This window comes from Pleurodeles waltl, chromosome 10 (genome assembly GCF_031143425.1).
Source record: "Pleurodeles waltl isolate 20211129_DDA chromosome 10, aPleWal1.hap1.20221129, whole genome shotgun sequence".
In the NCBI taxonomy this organism is placed as follows: domain Eukaryota; kingdom Metazoa; phylum Chordata; class Amphibia; order Caudata; family Salamandridae; genus Pleurodeles; species Pleurodeles waltl.
Window position 1 is genome coordinate 175,556,937 of NC_090449.1, and position 19,423 is coordinate 175,576,359.

At 37.8% G+C, this 19,423-nt stretch overlaps 1 protein-coding gene across 1 annotated transcript in view; it reads right to left on the reverse strand.

Annotated features, from left to right (window-relative positions):
* Positions 1 to 449: 449 nt before the first annotated feature.
* The window catches only part of NPTX2 (neuronal pentraxin 2), a 37,172-nt gene continuing 18,198 nt past the window's right edge, over positions 450 to 19,423 (reverse strand). Inside the window, exons 2-5 of the mRNA XM_069210134.1 lie at positions 15,351 to 15,567; positions 12,319 to 12,563; positions 9,625 to 9,804; positions 450 to 3,682 (exon numbers count right to left, since the gene is read on the reverse strand). Coding sequence (XP_069066235.1) covers positions 3,455 to 3,682; positions 9,625 to 9,804; positions 12,319 to 12,563; positions 15,351 to 15,567 — 870 coding nt within the window. The 3' untranslated portion in view covers positions 450 to 3,454. The remainder of the gene's footprint in view (positions 3,683 to 9,624; positions 9,805 to 12,318; positions 12,564 to 15,350; positions 15,568 to 19,423) is intronic.

Below are 19,423 nucleotides of genomic sequence, written 5' to 3' on the forward strand. Positions count from 1 at the left end.
TACAGTCACAATAAGTATACAAAACAGTGATGGATGAAATGTGTGAAATTAATATCAGCTACTGGTAATCACTGGGGCCGCATCCCAGTCCATGGTTATTTTGCACACAATGACACCTCAATTTGAACCCAGCTATATGCAAACCAGTCTTGATCCTGCTCCAATAAGGCAAGTTCTCACTGAACCAGAACATAAGCAACTCAGGACCAGTTTTGCCCTAGTTATGGGCTAATCAGTAAGGTACAACTTGATTCCAGTGTCAGTGTGTGCTAGGGCAATGCTAGAGTGACTCATTCATTTTATTTGTGTGATGTATCAAATCCATAAACAACATGCAACAAAAGCATATGGCAGGATTCTGTGGACTCCTACAGGCTAATAAGTAACAGTAACTGTGCATGAACAAAAAACAGCACTTTCAGGTTCATTTTTTATAATTTTTTTAATAAATATTTTCATCAGATTCCAAATAAACAGCCCACAATTACATTTTAGATGAAGACTGTGGCAGCAACCTCATGCATGTAAAAATAATAATCACATAGTTATGTTCAAAGGTTGAAAAATGTCAAAGAAATATAGATTGGTGCATTGTGTTGCATGAGACGCAAGAGAATATATTTTGCATGTGATATTTACCAAGTTAAACAACTGAAATAATTAATTGAACAATTAGTTTAAAGTGATTCATTCGTTAGGCTGCCATAACAAAGACTTTTGTATTTACATGTCTTCTTTCTGTTACAAAATGGTAGTTATATTTTCCTAATAGTAACACTGTTTTTGTTCTGAGAGCTGGTGCCGTATGAGTTATTTAAGGATATGCATACATGTATTATGTAAAAGGGCTCCAAAGAATGCTGGTATCAAAAATATTATTGTAATAAACACATTTCATTCCATACAGAATTGACAGTAAATTTAATCTATCTTAAACAATGTAAATAAAGTGACCAGGGCCATCACTGTGGACAGACGATCGGTGGCAAATAAAATATATTTGTATAGTTTTCAAAAAGAGCATACAAAATTATTATTCTGTGTCCTGTATTTCAATATAAGAAGTTCCTTGAAATACAAAGTTTCATAGAGATTTTTAATGGGAATATTTAGATTTGTCCAAAAACATTACTACCCTTTTAAAGGATATTAAACATTCACACACACATTGAAATATTTATGAAAAATAAAATATATACTATGGAAATGTACACATTTCATTATCACTTTCTCTCAAGTTAAGGGAAAAATAATTTGTTTACATCACAATCCAAATATTGATCTGGACCTAGGTATGCCACATATATGCACTGGAAAAGAAGGGCTTTAAACTTACAATTTTTTCTCAACAAATACATAAACAATAAAGAAGCATTCAAAAGAGCATAATTGTCAAAGTATAAAAGATCTTTACAAGCACAGAAAATGTTTTGAATGTAGACTTTGTATGCCATTGGCAAAATATATATATATATATCTATTTTACGTCAAGCACAAACTGAACTTTGGCACTGGCTTCTTGAAGCCCTTTCAAGCAAGAAACAAGCTATAATGAAAATAACTCTAACATTTTTAAATGACATAATCTAAAGGGATAGAATAACTTTTTGTGACATCATTATATTCAAGGGAATCACAAACAAATTCCTGAAGTATAAGTAGGTAATCCAGAGGTTAAACCACCACTCATTTTGCTTTCATTGATATAACAAAGAATTGCCATTTATCCTGAAAAGCACACACCGTTTGGGGGTTGGTCTCTATGTATGTCCCAGCAAACTTAGAATAAAAATATTAAAATTTTCACAGCCTTTAGGCTCTGGTGAAATATAAAGCTATCTAAGTCTAAAAGTCTGAAAAACACCCCAAAACACATACATGGCTATTATTTTTAAGACAATTTGTTATCATTGTGTTTAAGTTCTTACAAAGTCTGTTGTGCTGAAAACAAAATGAGGTGCTGTGATCAGAGAAGTATAGCATGTTCTTGTTACTATGCAATCTTGTGGTTTTCTTATATATGACCAGGCATCAGGACAGTTTGAATTTGTCAGACTCTAACAGTAAGTTTATTGTTTATAGATAGAAGGTCATTTATAATAAGCTTAATTTACACAACTGTTTTGAACTGTCCCTCTGCAAAGGCAAATAATGGGAAAAATGTATATAATCAGACCTGGTAAATTTGGACCCCACAGACTATTGAATTTATGGAATGCTCTGATTAAAACTAATTTCTAGTTTCTACACATTTTGCACCCACAACAAAAGATGTACTTTCCAATAGGAAAATAGCAGTCGTGATTTACTATACCATAACTTTATAAATATGGGGGATTTGGCACATACACTTTGAAGACGGAGTGCAGCGAACTGCAAGCCTGTCATAAGTTTAGTGTGTGTTGTATTTTATGTATAAATGTCAATTTTTCCCATTATTTGTGAAAATATAAATATCTGGATTTAAACATTTTAATTTGTATAGAATTGAAAGCAAACATTTTTACTTGTAAATCAGCACAAACCTTTTTGTGTCCTGCAACCTCGTTAACTCAAATTTTCAAAGCAATGTAAAACTATTTTCACTTGTAAGATATGTAGTGCTGGCCTTGTCCCTGATAAATGGATTAAAGGGATGCTTCAAAGTTCAGTGCCTGATGCCACCAGTTACCCACAGACTTGCATGCTACGCTGATGACACCTTAGCCGCTTACTCCCAAGAGATGCTGAACCACAGGGATTTAAAAAACCCACATCACAAGGTGCCACCCACAAGTAGCAACCAGCCAGTCACTTTCACTGTCATTGTAGCCAGTATTGAAGTTAACTGCCACTCATTTGACAGGTCATCGAGCTGTCATGTTGTGTGTTTGGTTTACTCACCTCCCTCCAAACAACTACTATGGACTACACACAGTTGCCAACAACTTTACAGATCTATACTTTATGTAAATCAAACAATTACTCAACAAAAAAGCAGCCATTTCAGCACTATGGAATTGAATTCGGCAAGGGTTTGTCAATGCATTTATGGATTAATTTTGCCTATTTTTTGAGACCCTTATCCAACATCTGCATAAGCCCAATCAATTTTCTCATGTGTTGGAAGTCCTGCACAGCACACACTTTGTGTACTACAATGCAGTTAAGTGCAGGGATGCAAAACAGTGCTTAGGGGTTTCTTGCAACCCTTTTAACAATCTATGTAAGAGGGCATAGTAGAATTTCTGCTTTAAAAATCAGTTATATGAAGTAGGAGACAAGGACCAAAGCGACCTCCTAAAAGTAATGCAGGTGTCTCATGTTCTCATGAGTAAGCAACAAAACACGCAATGGTCTCAATAATCTTTCTCAAGTTAAAAAAATATTCTAGGGAAATAATGGCATCATGGATTTATGTCTCACAAGAGATTGTCTTAACAGAAATGGGCACTTCAGTGGAAGTCAACCAGAGTTATAAATTGAGCAAACGTTGTTCACATGACTCCCAAGGCCACTTTGTTGCTCCTCCAAACACATCAACATTGTTATCAACCCAGGGAATGATGTTGCCTGGCATGTTAGTAGAGCAGTTGGCAATGTTCATGATCTCCTCCGCCTTCAAAATTCTGTCCCATATGTTAAATTGACTCATTTCTCCAACAAAAGCTTGTGTTGCATCAAATCTTCCACCAACGGTGTCCTTTTAAATAAAGAATAAGTTACTGTGATTATCTTTCAGAAATGATTACAAATATTTACAACGCAATACTGGACACACACAAAGGCTTGTTTCATGTTTGAAAGATCACTATACCTAATTATAAAGTTATAACTTCATGCAGGTAAATATACCTGTTTTCTGCAATATGTTAACATTTCTTAAGGAGGCTAGTGCATTTGAACCATAAGGGATATAAACTCAAATATGTGAATCATATCTATTCCTAGATCGATAATGTAGAGTAGATAAAAAATAACTACTCACTGCTGGTGATGGTGTGCCTTTCTTAGGAACATTGTTCAATATATTGATAAAGTGGCTGAAGATATTGGAATTTTGGAAAGTGGGTTTGGTAGGCCATGAAGCTAATTATTGGAACTGAGGTCTGATGGGGCCCATGGATTGTGATGTAGGAAATAAGTGACTTAGATGGAATGTTCAAGGGCCCAGTCAAATGACAATTGCAGTTAAACGAATGACAGTAACTAAAGTAAAATGATCATCCACTGACTGGGGGGGATCCAACAGCTATCAAACTGTGGTATTCTGGCACTCGAGATTTCAAGCTTCTGGTCTACACTGTCAGTCATACTCAGACTCTTAGGTCATTGTGAAAGAGAACAGATGTGTTCCATTAGTATTAAGACCCTGAACATATTCTTTGATCAGGTCACTTGTTCAGATAAAAGCCATGGATATAGCTATAAAGTAAGAATTTAATGTAACAGAACTGCAATATTCTTATATGTTATAAATCAATGAAAACAACTTCACTTGGGACCAGAGGTACAAAGCAATTATTTGGTGACAAATGCTCTGATTCAGAGCTTGCAATAAGATAACTTTTACTGGCAATGTACTAAGTACATTTTTGGAATGGGTAACATTTTAATGACCCCTAATATAGGTTTAGAAATGGATATGGAATTGCTGTTTGGAAGCAGTGTGTTGTAGGTGTCCCTTACAATTAACAATTTCCAACCTGATGAATCATTAGTTAGGATAGAAAATAGCAGTTTTAAACCGGTAGAACACCTACCAACATCCACATTGGTGTGGTATCTCAGTCACAAAAGGGAAGATGTTCCTAGTGAACCCCCCCTTTCCTTTGTGAATGTTAAAAAAGTGTATTTGAAAGTAAGCAGTGGTCCATGGCACAACTACAAACTCTCAAACAAACCAAAAAAAAAGAATAAACTTTTCCTTTCAAAAGTAGCCTGGTTTCTTTTAAGGAAGACAGACTGCATTTAAAAAAACACTTTATTTAATGACAATAACAAATGTTGTGGTCTCCCAGCCTCAGCAGGCCACCATCAATGGGCTTTTCAGGATTAGCATCACAATTGTTGACGCTAATCCTGCAAAGCTTCGAACTAGTGTCACAAATTTTGACGCTAACTCCCCTAACTACTGCCATGGTGCACTGTATCTTAGATACGGCATACACATGGTGGCGTTCGGGGAGCGCTAAAGGATGCAAGAAAATGGCACTTCATTGGGTACAGCACTATTTTTCTTAAATCAGGCCATGGTTTGCTCAATTCTGTAACTCTTAGTTGCCCAGAAACAGACATAAGGTATAGTTGTAGGAGTTGAGTGGTTGGCAGAGGTGATTTAGTGAAGGGGGTGTTTTTTTAAACATGCCATTTGAAATCCTTCAGTACAATACTTTGTAGACATAGAAATAATACATGAATATTTGTATTAGTGTCATTAAGAATCTTAGCCACCACTTAATGCACTGTTTGCTCACAGAAAGCAGCTTCATATTTGCCTTCTCCTTCACCCTTCATTTCATCCCTAATTTAGCTATGTTGCCGATCTATTCCCCAATTTTTTAGAACATAGTAACACCATCGCTCTGTCAACAGTGTGGTTATCACTGAATGGTTACACTGTCAGTTGATTACTATTGTGAGTGATATTAGTGAATAACATCAACAAAATATAATATTTTATGTAAAGCAACTTTTTGATAGATAACAAAGTTGTTCTGTTGCATTACTATTTATTTATCAGTAAGCTAAATAAACTGTTAAAGTCCCTTCAAATCATGTCCACCCTAAGTCAGAAATCTGGGCAGATAACATCTCACTAGAAGCAACCTGCTCTGGCTTTTATCCATAACAATTAAGATCGCATAATTGATCATTCCCCTTTTAAAAAGCTCTGAAGTTCATGTGTTTATTATGTGCAGGGTCACTTTATGAAGGTGCTTTGCAACACTCATTATACCGGCAGAGATGTTGCAATCTTTAGTTTTTTACTGAGTAGGACACTGGATTAATGGCTCATGGGAAAACCACCATCTCCCGAAACAGACAAATGGTTTGACATGTTTTTACACTTCTGCCTAGTCTCCCTATACTAATCTGAACAAAGGCTGGCGGCAAGTAACGGTGATCTATATTGTAATGTGGGTTCAAGTAAAAAACTCATGACTACAATCGTGTAGGTACAGTTCTGAAATGAAGACTCCGTCTTTCTTTTGCCAAGTTCTTAATTGTGCCTCACTTTTCTCCATACTCTACTCGGTGAAGTAGATGACTATAACAATTGCTGGAAATTACTATTTCCATTTGCGCCCATCCTTGCAGTTTAATGGTAACACATATGTAAAAAAAAATTTTTTAAAGTAAAATGGAAGCTACCAGACATACAACTAGTCTCAGGTGGTGGGAAATCGAATTCTTATATTGAATTACTAAAATCTACAAGAAAGTGCATATTAAAGACTATGGCCCATATTTGAAAGGAAATGACGGAGCGTGATGCTGTGCCAAAATTGGCAGCGTTGCGTTCCCTCATTTTCACAATCCACTGATGCGCCATATTTAATTGAATACGGTGTTGTCTCCTGCGCTGGCGCTAACTTAAGCTTCCTGCACCATCACAGGCATCCTTGCACCATTTTGCAAGGATATCTGCATTGAAGTGTTTGATTATTTATGTGTAGGAAGAGACACCTTCCCATACATAAACAATGATGTCTGGCATTCTGCTCTTTCTATGCGTGCTGCAGAGTGCAGCATTCATAGAAAAAGCAAAAAATGAGGAGGAATATAAGAATTCCTCCTCGTTACACCTTGCTAATGGCACCCTTGGGGTGGCGTTAGATTTTGGTGCTGCCTCAGTTTTACAAAATCTCGTAAATCTGAGGCAGAGTCAAAATGCAATGGGTGTTGTTGTGGCACATCCACAGCAACACCCATTGCATGCCCTCTGACGCAAAGTGCTGCATGTGAAGGGGCTTAACACCACCTTGTAAATACGGCACAGGGCATAGTGCCACCTGAGCATCACTAAATGTGACGCTCCAGTGGCATTAGGGGCTCTTAAATATGCCCCTCAAACTGAGTAATATCATGGTTTTGTGGAAACAAATGTGAAAAGCAATATTTGAGATGAAGGTTGAGCGTAAGGACCTTTGGGAAGTTTACACTACAGCACAACTCCAAAGTAAGTCAGAGGACCTGTAAAGTACTCTGTATGAAAGCTTAATGAATGGGAATAGCTGAGACCTCAATAAACCTCCACACTAAAATGATCCTGTTCTTACTACAGTCAACATTTTGACATAAATCACCTTCAGACAAAAAACAAAGCCACGTCTTTTACCTATAAATGAACTGTGGTCTAGAGGCCCTGGACCTGGTTACACTGGGTTCTTAGTAGGAAGGACAGTAAACTAAAACACATTTGTACGAAGATATCAAGATTTATCAGATATATGCGATACATCAATCTGGAAGGGTATACTTCCAGTACAACATCTGTACTAGAACATTGTGCAAAGATGTGTGTGTGGCACTACGCAGCCTGTTTACGTGACAGCACAGAGGAAGAGAGCAGCAGCAATCCGTTTTTGCAAATGTGGCTATAGACTGCTCTCTTCTCCTTGGGCAACCCAACTTAAACATTATTTTAAATGTATTTAGATTTGAACTATTTTAAACAATTTAATTTTACATTACCTACCATGGGAGTTCATTTTGAGTCCCTACCTCCATTTTTTTCTATGGAAGGGTGTTGCAGTATCAGTATTAGCCATGCATAGTGCTGTATTTTTGACTATGTTGTTTAGTAGTAACTTACATACAATGACTGTGAACACTAAAATGCAGTAAAGGTACTAAAACATGTAAACTTACTCAAACGTGCAAATCACCTTTGTGAATCAGGCACTTGGTGTATTTATTTTTATTTTTTAACTTTTTGGGATTTCCAAGATCAGATGAAATTTGCTTCTGATATTCTTTTTCCTTCTTCTGATGAGAAGTTAGCCTTTTTTTAAAGCATGGTAGGCCTATGTGTAAGGCTTTGTGCACAGTACATGCCATTTTGAAAAGGAATTGTGTCAAGATAGAATCTGTGGAGATCTTTGACAAAATACATGAAACTATCTGTGTTAGCACCATTAATAAGTCAAGCAGCGGCATCTACGATGGGTCACAGAGAGTACAGCCGGAGATCGGAAAGGCCAATTAATAAAAGATCTACAATTGATGCTACATTTTCCAAAAGCTGTAGGTATATCATGGATTGTTCTACAACAAATGTTAAAGTGCGACCCCTGGGAGTTGCAAAATGGAAAATGGGTCATTTAAATAAGTACCAACTTTCTGATGCAAATTCTAATAGAAAATGTTCATATTATGGCATTGGACTGCATAAGTGATGAAAGAGAATGATGAATGTTCTACTGGTTACATAAAAATAGAAATCATAACTAATATATCTATTTGGACTCAAAATTCAGTTTCAAGTTGCAGGTTGAATCAACTGAAATGTTCACAGCTGCTTAATGGAAGCCCAAAATGCAATATGCTGCCATTAGAAGTCAGTAAATTCTGTTTGTAAATGGACAAGTGGGAGGTTCACCCGGAATATTACTATAAGCTTACCACCACTGTGATCAATATTATATATTGAGGGTGGGCAGTTGAACACCAATCAAATGGTCCAAGATACATTCTTGTTAGTAGTATTTTTAACGGAAATGATGTGTCTATTGCATATGATTTGCATTTACTTATAATGCATGCACATTATTTTGCTCTGCTGTATACAAAAGGCAACCTGGTGTTCTGGTGTAAGGAAAATGTAACTGTGTTTGACCTCAGGTCTAGCATGTCAAGATACCACAGTATGTGGATAGTAAGCCTGTCTTCCATTTCAATCCTTTTGGCTCCCCCGCTATGTGGTTTGAACTTTTAATAATCTCCTCTGTAAGTAAGATGTGTAATTGTTCAGGCAATAGCTCTGTCACAAAATAAAATTCTGCCTCTTATTTATCAGGTGTTTGTCTTATCTTTTCTTTATATAATAAATTGCCTTACAAGCTGTTCCTGACTTGACGCTGGCTTCTTTGTCCTTTATATATCAGTCGAGATACTGTTATAATGTGATTTTGGGTGGTGTTGACATCTTAACTCATCACATTGTGTACTTGCTGATGAAAATATTTTCACGGAGTTGAAGTATATATTGACAGAGAATCCAGCTTTATATCTTTAGATGACTAAAAAGGTCCCAGTAAAAATAATGTCTACAATATGTGTATGTAAATGAATTTCGAATTGCACTTATTTGCACTGAGACGTTTCATGAAGCAACAGTTTAGCTGCGTGACAATTTAGCCTCCCACTGCAACTACGAACGAGGTTTTGTGTTTTTCCAAACAGGAAGGCCATACTGTATCATAAAAACTTTGCATAAATTGAGCTCGAACTTGTGCGAGTCGATGGTACATAGTCTCCTATACACAGTGATTTGTCAATAATGTTAAGCCTTCACATGCTGCTCACAATTTTTGGATAACATTTTATCGCCCACAACATCAGTCAAATCTAGAAATGTGTAAACAAATCTAAAATACAATAAAATATGTTTTGAATGAAACACAATGAGTGTACACCCACCTGTTCCTGCCCCAGAATTATAATTCCACCTGATTTAATTGGGTGCCAAGGAGCGAGGTTGTCACCACTGCCGAGCTTCTCACCATCTTGAAACGCCTCCCACATTCCGTCCCTTGTAGTCCAAGTGATACAGATATGATGCCATTTTCCATCACCAATAAACAGAGGAAGCTGGGCAACCTGCAGAGACATGAGACAAATGCGACATTTTCAATATCCTGCATAGAATGGCTGCCAATAAACCTTAAATTGTAAAATTTGTAAGTCTATAATAAATCCCCTCAAACAAAAGTTGTGGTAGCAGATTGCAGTTTCAAATGTTGAGTATAAGCAATATAGACCAACTAACATAAATTGTCAATAATCAATATTTACGTCTGTCCCTGATTTCAGCTTATATGGTGTTGGTTATATCCAACAGTGACAAATCCTTTCTCTTCTATGTTGTACCATGTGGATATGCTCAGGTTGTTTACCTCTAATTAGCATATGCATTATTAACAATTTCTAATTAGCTAGGAATGACTGTGTGCACCTTTAAGAAACTGGAACTTTAAACCACATGAATGTACGACCAGTCACCTAGCAACATGATTACAAAAGTCCCTGGAGAACTGCGTTTACAAGGTTACTCAACATAGAAGAAATACAACAATCAGCAGCAGCTCTATGCTAAGTAAAAAAATATTTTCAATTTCTATTCATGCTTTCATGGGCAGAAATAAAACCTCAAAGATAAAATTCAACTGAGTCGTTTGAATACCTGCAGAGAAAACATGGAAAGTTGAAGGGCTCAATTAATTTATAGAAACGGTCATTGGGCTGAGATACAGAGTATGGAATAAGTAGATGGATAGAATGTTAAACTTGAGTTGAGTTGTCTGCCCTCCTGTAAAGTGTGATTGTTGCGTGGTGGCCGTTTTGAAATGACAAAGAGAGTGGACACAAAGTTATCAGAGAATGTCAAATTACATTTTTAATAGAACTAAGGCCCAGATTTACAAGAATCTGGAGTATCAGTACTGATGCACCTAATTTCTTGAGCACCCCCCAACACCACCTATCAACACCATGGCTGCACTATATTTACAATACGGCACTCCATGGTGCATTTTAGGCCAATATAATTAATGTTTAACGCTATTGTTCCGCTTTAAGGCACTAGAGTCAAAAATGTTGATGCTAGTGCAGCAAAGTATAAGGAAGCCCATTGATTTCAATGAATGTGTCCTGTAAATGCCTGCTTTGAGCAGGTGTTAAAAATGACGCCAAAAATGGCTCAATTAAATTTTGTAGATTTGATTGCGCCATTTTTGCAGGCCTCATAATGCCAGAAAGCCCCCCCTTGCATACATTATGCCTGGCGCAGGCATAATGTGATGCAAGGGGTCACAAAGTGGTGCTATTCATGCATTGCGCTACTTTATAAATATGGCACAGTGATTTTTGCCTCATTGAGCCACATTAACGTAAAAACAATGATGTTAACTTGGCTCAAGGAGGCACTAGGGCCTTGTAAATCTGACCCTAAGGGCCTTATTTATATTTTGGTGATTGCCTGTCGTAAGACTTTTGCCATCTTGAAAATGCCTAAAGTGAGTAGAGTTTGGCCCAAGCAACATTTACCTCATTGGTTAAGGCATGCCAAGTAGATAGTCTGGCCCTCTCATGTCAGGCATAAATGTAGCACCTACAGGCACTGACATCAGAACACCACTGGACCTAAGGAACATCAAGAGAGGACTGAATCTGCTGTCTACCGTCTAAGAAAAACCCTGATGGACTGAACCGGCTCTCTCTTGTACTCAGGACAGAGAAGTAGGCTACAAGAGTAAAAAGGCTCACTTCTTGTTCAAGCTACAGAGCTGCAACCGGCTGTAAAAGGCCTTTGCAGCAACTGCTCAGCTGAGCAGTGGCAAATGCATGTGGACTGGGCCCTGCTGCTGGCCTCTGCCTGACGCCCAGTGAGTTTTTAAGTGCCTCCCCTCAAGTCCTGGGTTTGAAAGTGTACTCCTGTGGGGGATGGGAATTTAAAAACTAAAGTCTGAAGGTAAACTCTTTGACCAGGACAAACCTAGTTTGTGTTTCTGAACCATGTTCTATTGCAGTCAGCATCAAAGTGCGCCTAGGTCCTGGTCTTCAATGAACATTGACTGTCATATGCCGCTTGCCACCATCCTGTGTAAAACTTAAAAAATCCCTGCCCCTGTTCCCCTTATTGGATTATCATTTTGCTGGCATTTTGTTTATTACATGTTACTCCGTTTTTCTATTTAAATTTGGGATTTTTATAGAGTTTCATTTCAACTTTATCATTGTTTTGGTACTGCATAAATAATTTACACATGGACGTAAATTAAGCCTGACCCCAGTTTAATTTAGTGGCTTTGAAGGTTTACCCTGACAAGAGTAACAAACAACTAGCTTTAGTTTTTTTTTTACAATATTGTTTTATAGATAATGAATATTAAGTGATGAATTTTTACACAGTTTAATTATTGAAATTGCGATGATATGTTCCTTTCTTTATTTTTTACGGAAATGTTCAAAAATAGACAATATATATGAGAGTCTTATATCTGTGACTGCACAAAGTACTAAGCTTGAAAATAATGAAGACTATGCAAGACTTTTCAAAACAAGTAGGCATTGATAACCTTTATGCATATTCTGAGCACACCATTGCATACTTGCCTTATCGTTGATCAATAACTCTATTGGATTATTTCCCCATTCGATCAGCACAATCTCATTGGGCTGCCCAGACACAGCATAGGAAAACGGTGTTCCAATTCCAGGGGAAGCACTTGACTTCAACCACAAGCAGATGGTGAATGCGTACAGCTCAGGGAGAGTCTTCTTAATTCGCCCATACAAGTAGTTTGTACGCAGCGGCAGGGAAACCTTAAAGTCATCTGGTGACTTGAATGCACTGTGGCCTGAAACAATATAAAGAACCAGATGATCAGTGAACACTTCTTAAAGTTGTTTTTTGTTGTATTATATAGCGCTAGATAGGCAGCCTAAAAGACACTGCAAAGCATGTAGGCATATTTGAGAGATGATACTGTCAGTGAGATAAGAAATAAACTAAGTAAGTTTGTGGTTGTTAACAGGAGAGCAAACATTATATTGAAGAGTGCCATGTTTAACATTTTACAGAGTACCCAACTCAAACTGAGTTGCCACTTGGAACTTTATTTATAGATATTATAATTGCCCATGTAATTTAGACATTTCTATTGACTTTGAAAAAATGAATGGGCTTTCTCAAATTCCAGCCTACAATAAGTAGATTACAAGAAAACCTCTGAAACAGGCATATTATTCCATGGAGATTCGAACCTGTAATCTGCAGATTTTGGATGCATTTTTTCAACAGGTTTCATCAACGTAATAAGCTCTTTTGCTGTCATTGAGGCCTGATAGTTATAAATTAGACGATTATCTCTACAATTGGTACATTCAACAAAAGAACGACACTAGTCATAGGGTGCGTTTTGAGATGCCAATTACATGTGAATTAGCTATCATCGCAAACAAAAATAAAGTGGAAGAGGTAGGCTGGCATATAAGAATTTCCTAGTGAGAGTCAGGCAGTTTCATTAGTTCAGAAAGATCTGAGTACCACCGTGAAGCTCCGCTAGCATTTCAGAGACAACTTTGCACCACTAAATAATAGATTCAACTATCCGAACTATTGAACGTATCAATTCACCAATCTATATGGAAAATCCCACATTACATACTATAAATCTAAACTAAAAATACATATCCTCAATATCTGGGTATTTCTATTCATGATGGGCCAGAATCGCATGAAATGAAATTTTTTTATGTCTTGCATAACAATGCAGCAGTCACCAGACATTATGGTATTAACAGAAAAAGAGCTTTAAGGAGCTCTACTAAGAGAAGACTTTGGCTTTTCCTAAATGTTGTTTCCTTGAATCCACATTTTAAGTTGTGCGCTTCCTCTGAAAAAGAGTGCTTGTACTGCTCTTGTTGCAAAGGCGTATGTTCAACACAGTAGGACTGAGTTGGTTATGGTGACAAGCCATTGATTAGGGCTACAAGATTGATTTGTTTAATATGAAATGCTAGGACACAGAGAGTAGGTCTCACTTATTTGTTGTGAAAGGCAAGTTAAAACTAACAGGCCTCCAAGTGTGGATTGTCATTACAATGCAATAAAGTTTATATATGGGTATTTTGTTATATTGAATCTCCAAGATTACTTTAATAAGCAATGACTCTGATGTAGGTTACTTCGTATGGCAACTCCTGCTGGTAGATGATTCACTTTATGATACTCCTTTCCAGACCCTCTAAGTAGGCCATGGAAGACATAGGGCCTTCTAATAAAAAAAAGAAATGTATAAGCTATATTTACATACACAGAGGGCCTTTGGGTCAGCTATCTTCTGTCTGTTCGAGTAGCATTCACATTCTGCTTCCCCATGACAGAATACTGCATGATGTAATGGGTTAACCAATTTCTACCATGTGCTCTTTTGCTCTGTATTTAATTGCAGTTCTCCTGATCAAGTAAATCTTCTTGAAAATGAGTGTGCTTCACTGTCTCGGATGTTGGCTAATACTTAACATTTCTTGTTTTCCTTGTTATGGTTTGCCTTTTATTGCTTTCATTCTTTTTCTAGAGTGACCTGCAGCTCCCCAGAGTGCCTTTGTGTGACACTGGCTCGCTACATATTTCATTTGCAGTGTGTTACATTCTCTTTGGCCACTATTTCTGAACTGGGTGTTCACTTTTTTAATAGTATCATCTGTAATGTGCTATTGTTTCACAGTACAAAGATATCTTCCATTTATAGAGGCATTGTTGGCTACCTTGAATCAATACAGCAGTGCTATATTTTGAACATTAGGATTCAGAATTGGCTGCAAAATTGAATATTTACTGTCAAGATATTGTGCATAGATTATCATTGTTTTTTTCTCTCCAAGGGTGCATACAGGTTGCTTTTAAATGTGGCAGCTATTTTGGACTTTGAACCAAGTATAAACTATGTACAATTTTGTCGGGAGAAGGCCACCTGCTATCATGTTTGATTTATTTTTTTGAACCGCGGGCATATGCTCTTTAACTCAGTCTTCATTTTTTCCTAATTTAATTCTATTAATTTATTAACTTAGACTTCATTTTTTCCTAATTTAATTATAGTATTTATCTTCCATACGGGTGTACAGTTTATTTATTTATTGTTGCTGAAGGGTAAGTGGTGAATGCAAGAGTGATACAGTACTTGAATGAATGGGTGTATGAGTGCAAGGACGAATGACAGAGTGTATGTATGTTGACAAGAGTGCCTAAGCTCATCGTGACTAAAAAGGCACTTGCAATTATAAGCCAGACCAACTGACATTGCAGAATTGAGAACATCTTGTGTTTAATCATGCTAAAAAGATAAAATAATTGTGACGTGCTTTCTTCTTACAACTGTGTAATCGGCAATGCACAGACTTGATTCTAACAGGATTCAATCTACTTTCAACCTCACTCCATTGATAAACTGAGCACAGTGACTTGTGTGATAGAACATCTGTGAATGACAGTGGTCAGAAACAGCAAAACTATGGCAACAAGTGCTAAATAAAGACAAGTTAATACCAATATTAAAGCACAATAGAAAACAATTGCTTGGCCTCACTGAAAGGATTTTGGCCCTTGACTCTCTCTCAACTCATCCTTTTCCCAAGACTACCTTTTTCTAGCTCGTTGACTCTTTCTAGAAGTGCGTTCAGGGCAGTTTCTGTCTGGTGTCGGTGAGCTGCTGTCTCATTATGCAGCAGAGATTTCTCATCTTCAAGCTCAGCCACTTTACTTAGGAGTTGGCGCTCCAGATCACCCAGCCTTTTCTGCAGCATCTCTCGCAGGTCATGAGGTAGTGCGGCAAAAGACACATTGGATCTCAACTGGAGCTGTAAGACAAGCCACAAGCAAGACATAACATTGTGTAGTTCTGAGCAATGGCATAATGCATAGGCATGTTCAGTCGGAGCAGTAACTCAGGGAAACAGTGCAATCTTTACAAGTCAAACAGAAAACACACAGGTAATATAGGGATGGTAGAGGTACTAAGAGGAGATTAGGTATAGATTTGCCACTAACGGCCATGTTTACAAGGCCTGTGGCGCAGGGCCACCCATGCAACACCCATGGAAACTCATCCTTGATACAAAGTCAGGGAATGCAGTTACGTTTGCTGTGTTGCCTTACTCCATATCAAAAAGACCATAAAAAGCCATGCAAAGTGACTCTGCGTGGCCTTGTAGATATGGGTGAACAGCCTCCACCGCAGGTGCATCACAAAAAGTGATGCACCAGCCGCACAGGACTCTAGTAAATATTGGCCTAAATGTTTTAGCAACCAGTTTGCTGACAAGACTCAGTTTCACCTGAACATTCATGAGAAACCCAACAATGTTAAGCTCTAGAATGAAATTCTGGGCCTCTCAACATTCTGTAAGTGAATAGGTTCAAGGATGCCAAACAATGTACTTGTTTCACAAAATCACCATGAAGATGAGTTTAGGGGTGATTTTATAGTTCATGTCTTTGAATTCTCTCACTTCAGGTGTTAGGTCGATAGACCACATAGTTGAATCACTTATTTACGAAGTCATATCCTGAGAACCCAGGCAGTACAAGCAAACTGTTAGACTTCCAGTGATTCAAGAACATGCTTTGTGTCCAAAGGATGTACACCCATTATTAGCATTTGGAGGAGTTTACAAGGCTCCTGGGAACATTTGTTATCCTATGTTGTGTTACTTTGTACTTGCAACACCTTCTGTCATTAGAGTGAAAGATCCTAGTGTGGTTAGCCGGGAAGAGCGTATTTCATCCAAAAGTGACCAGAACCATAGAAATAAGATCTTTCAAACACACCATTGAAGAGATATGGCCTAGAGGCAAGGTTGTTCACTTTCGTAGACAGAGACGTAAGACTTCATGCTTGCTTTGGCACCTGACCAGATCTTGTGTGTTTCTGATCAAATAAATTAATGTTCTTGACCCCGCCTTTGTAAATATATGTATAAATGGTTAACATTAAAAGTTAATCTATACAATCTGCTGCCCTTTAGAGTTGCAGGTACATGACCCAAAGATTCAATACCTGTCAAGTCCTGCTTTCTGTAATCTGATCTCCATAGGTTCACTATACAGTTCTATGTACAACCACTCATGGTATTGATGTTCCTGCAGCAATCATGCTATTATGCTGTTTAAAAGATGTCTCCTTGTAGCTAGACACTGTCTTACTAAAGCTAAAGCAGGCCTTCCAGTTTGGAAAAGGGCTAATATGCATTACAGTCTTCTCCTATGTTTTTCAAAGGATATTATTTTAGCCTGAAATGTCATATTTGAAAAAGGACAGAATCAAGTCATAAAGGTCCGCAAAGGTGAGTAAGTTGCCCATATATTTGTTGTTGCTTCAGCTTTCACCACCTTTAACCACGAGATCCTACAAAACACGGAAATAGTAGTTTAGGAAATTCTACAATGGAATAAATCGAATGTGTTAATTTCTCCTACGTCAAATACCCCAGATATGCATGGATTGTTTAAAAGCATCCTCCCACAGCCTTCAGTGTGGTGTACCCCCAGGAAATGCCTTCTTCTTCCTACCCATTAATTGCATAAGCCATTGCTCTCACTTGTTAGTTCAGCACAAGATCTAGTTCTAGATATGGGTGGTCAGACATAAATGTACATCCATTTAGAAGACCAGTCCCAATGCCTTTGTAAAATTGCCCTTTTTCTATAAAAAAGAGAACACTGGATGAGAGAAATGTTCCTCTGACAAAATACAGAAAATTGAGTAATCCTACTTCAGCTGGTACGTCATAGGGACTGTTTTCTTTTAAATTGCCTGTCTCTCTTCTCTATCTGAAAGCTGAACATTTGGGAATCATCTTTGACTCAGACCACGTGACCTTCCCTCAAATCAACACTGTGGTTAAGGTGTAGAACATGCATTGGGGTTTAGATTACTGAAATAGGATTACACGCGGATACCTACAAATTGCTAGGCAAATTTCTGCCTGACCCTATGAAAGTCTGACTACGGTAAGCTTTCCTTGAAAAGCCTACATTGACCCCAAGTTGAGGCTGGTACCGAATTCAAATCGCTTTGCATTAGCCACATAGCCAAGTAGAAAAAAGGACAGCCTGTCTGCAAAAATAGTCTGCACATTATATCCCCACTTGGAACCTCCAATCTGCAGCACTCCATATGATGGCACAATAGCAAATGGCAGTGACCATTCCAAAGGTGTTCTGGGTCCTACACTCTATACTTTCATTGGTCCACTACCCAGAGTTGGACCAGAGTACATCTATGTCAGAAACAACCTTAACACTAAAAATGTAAACCAGTTTAAGCTTCTCCCTGTAGTTAAATTAGAAACATGTTGGATGGTGGTGTGTACCTCACTTTAGTGGCCTCTAAAGATTCTTTGATTTCCATGGTTTACAGTTTTTGCTTTTCTCATACAGGACTTGGCATCTCGAGGTCATCACAAAAGGGTATTCGTTTCTTCTCACAACATTCAAATAAACTATCAAACACTAAAGAAGTGTACCTTCTAGCCACCACAGGTTCCTTCACAGTGGCTTGGCATATCTAAGGGCTACTTTATATCATCTCCACCTAGGTAAAAACAACACAACTACAGTTGTCGTAGTGAAGACGCTTGCCACCAGCATGAGTCCTAGTGAGTTTACGTATGCCTATGTGGGAACTGCTTGTGATGGCAACTATGCATCTGGGGATGAAGAATGAGGTGGGGTCTGTACAGCATGAGCAGCAGGAAAATGGGGTAATTGAGTAGGAGTATGTGGGTAGCAGTGCATGGTTAGTTGGTGGTTTGTGGGTGCTGGTTGTGAAGACTAATCACAAGGGTTATGGTGAGCGCAATGTTAGTGGGCGCTGACACAAGATGTAGAATGTATGTGAGACCTAAATAAGTAAAAATAAATTTAAAAATATTTTGATGGTAGGAAATACAAATCTAACAGAAGACTTTGAAAGGGAGTGAAATAAGATGATTTTCGAAGAAAGTGGTGGAAGGGATAGAATTTGAAGAGTTATAACTTATTGACATGTGAACTGTACTAAGTCAATGGAATTAAACTTGCAGATGGAAAAATAAAGTTAAGAGAAAGTGGTGTATGTCTCAGAAATACTAAAGCTTTGAACGCAACAGACATGAATTGCAACCTTTACTGGCGTTGAACTACATGTTTCCTGTAATTAAGGGCCTGATTTAGAGTTTGCTGGAGTGGTACTTACTCCCTTACAAACATAAGGACTATCCCTTCCACCTTATTGCAAGTGTACTCTATGCTTATGCACTTGAAATAATGGAAACAGGATGTCCATCACATTTAAGAGAGAGTACATGCCCGACAAACTCTAAATCAGGCTATAAATGTGTTGGTCACTTTTTGAGTAGATGTGGGATCTTGAGGACTATAGTTCTCACTTCTCCTATGAGGCGGGCCAATAAAATGAGATGGGACTATCTCTTTTCCTGTAATTGATTTTTTACTAGTTTAGTGAGAGTCCTATGCAAATATGATGCTTTACAAAGCTTAGCTCTTTGATCATGCTAATACTGATTTGAATGTTTCTTTTATACATTCCAGGAATAAAATTAAGGGACACATTTATCAATGGCTTTGGGTCACTCTTGTACTACTCAAGGGGTTGCGAGGGAGATGCAAAACCTAAGTCAGATGTTTCAAGCCACACAAGGCCACCTTGCGTGG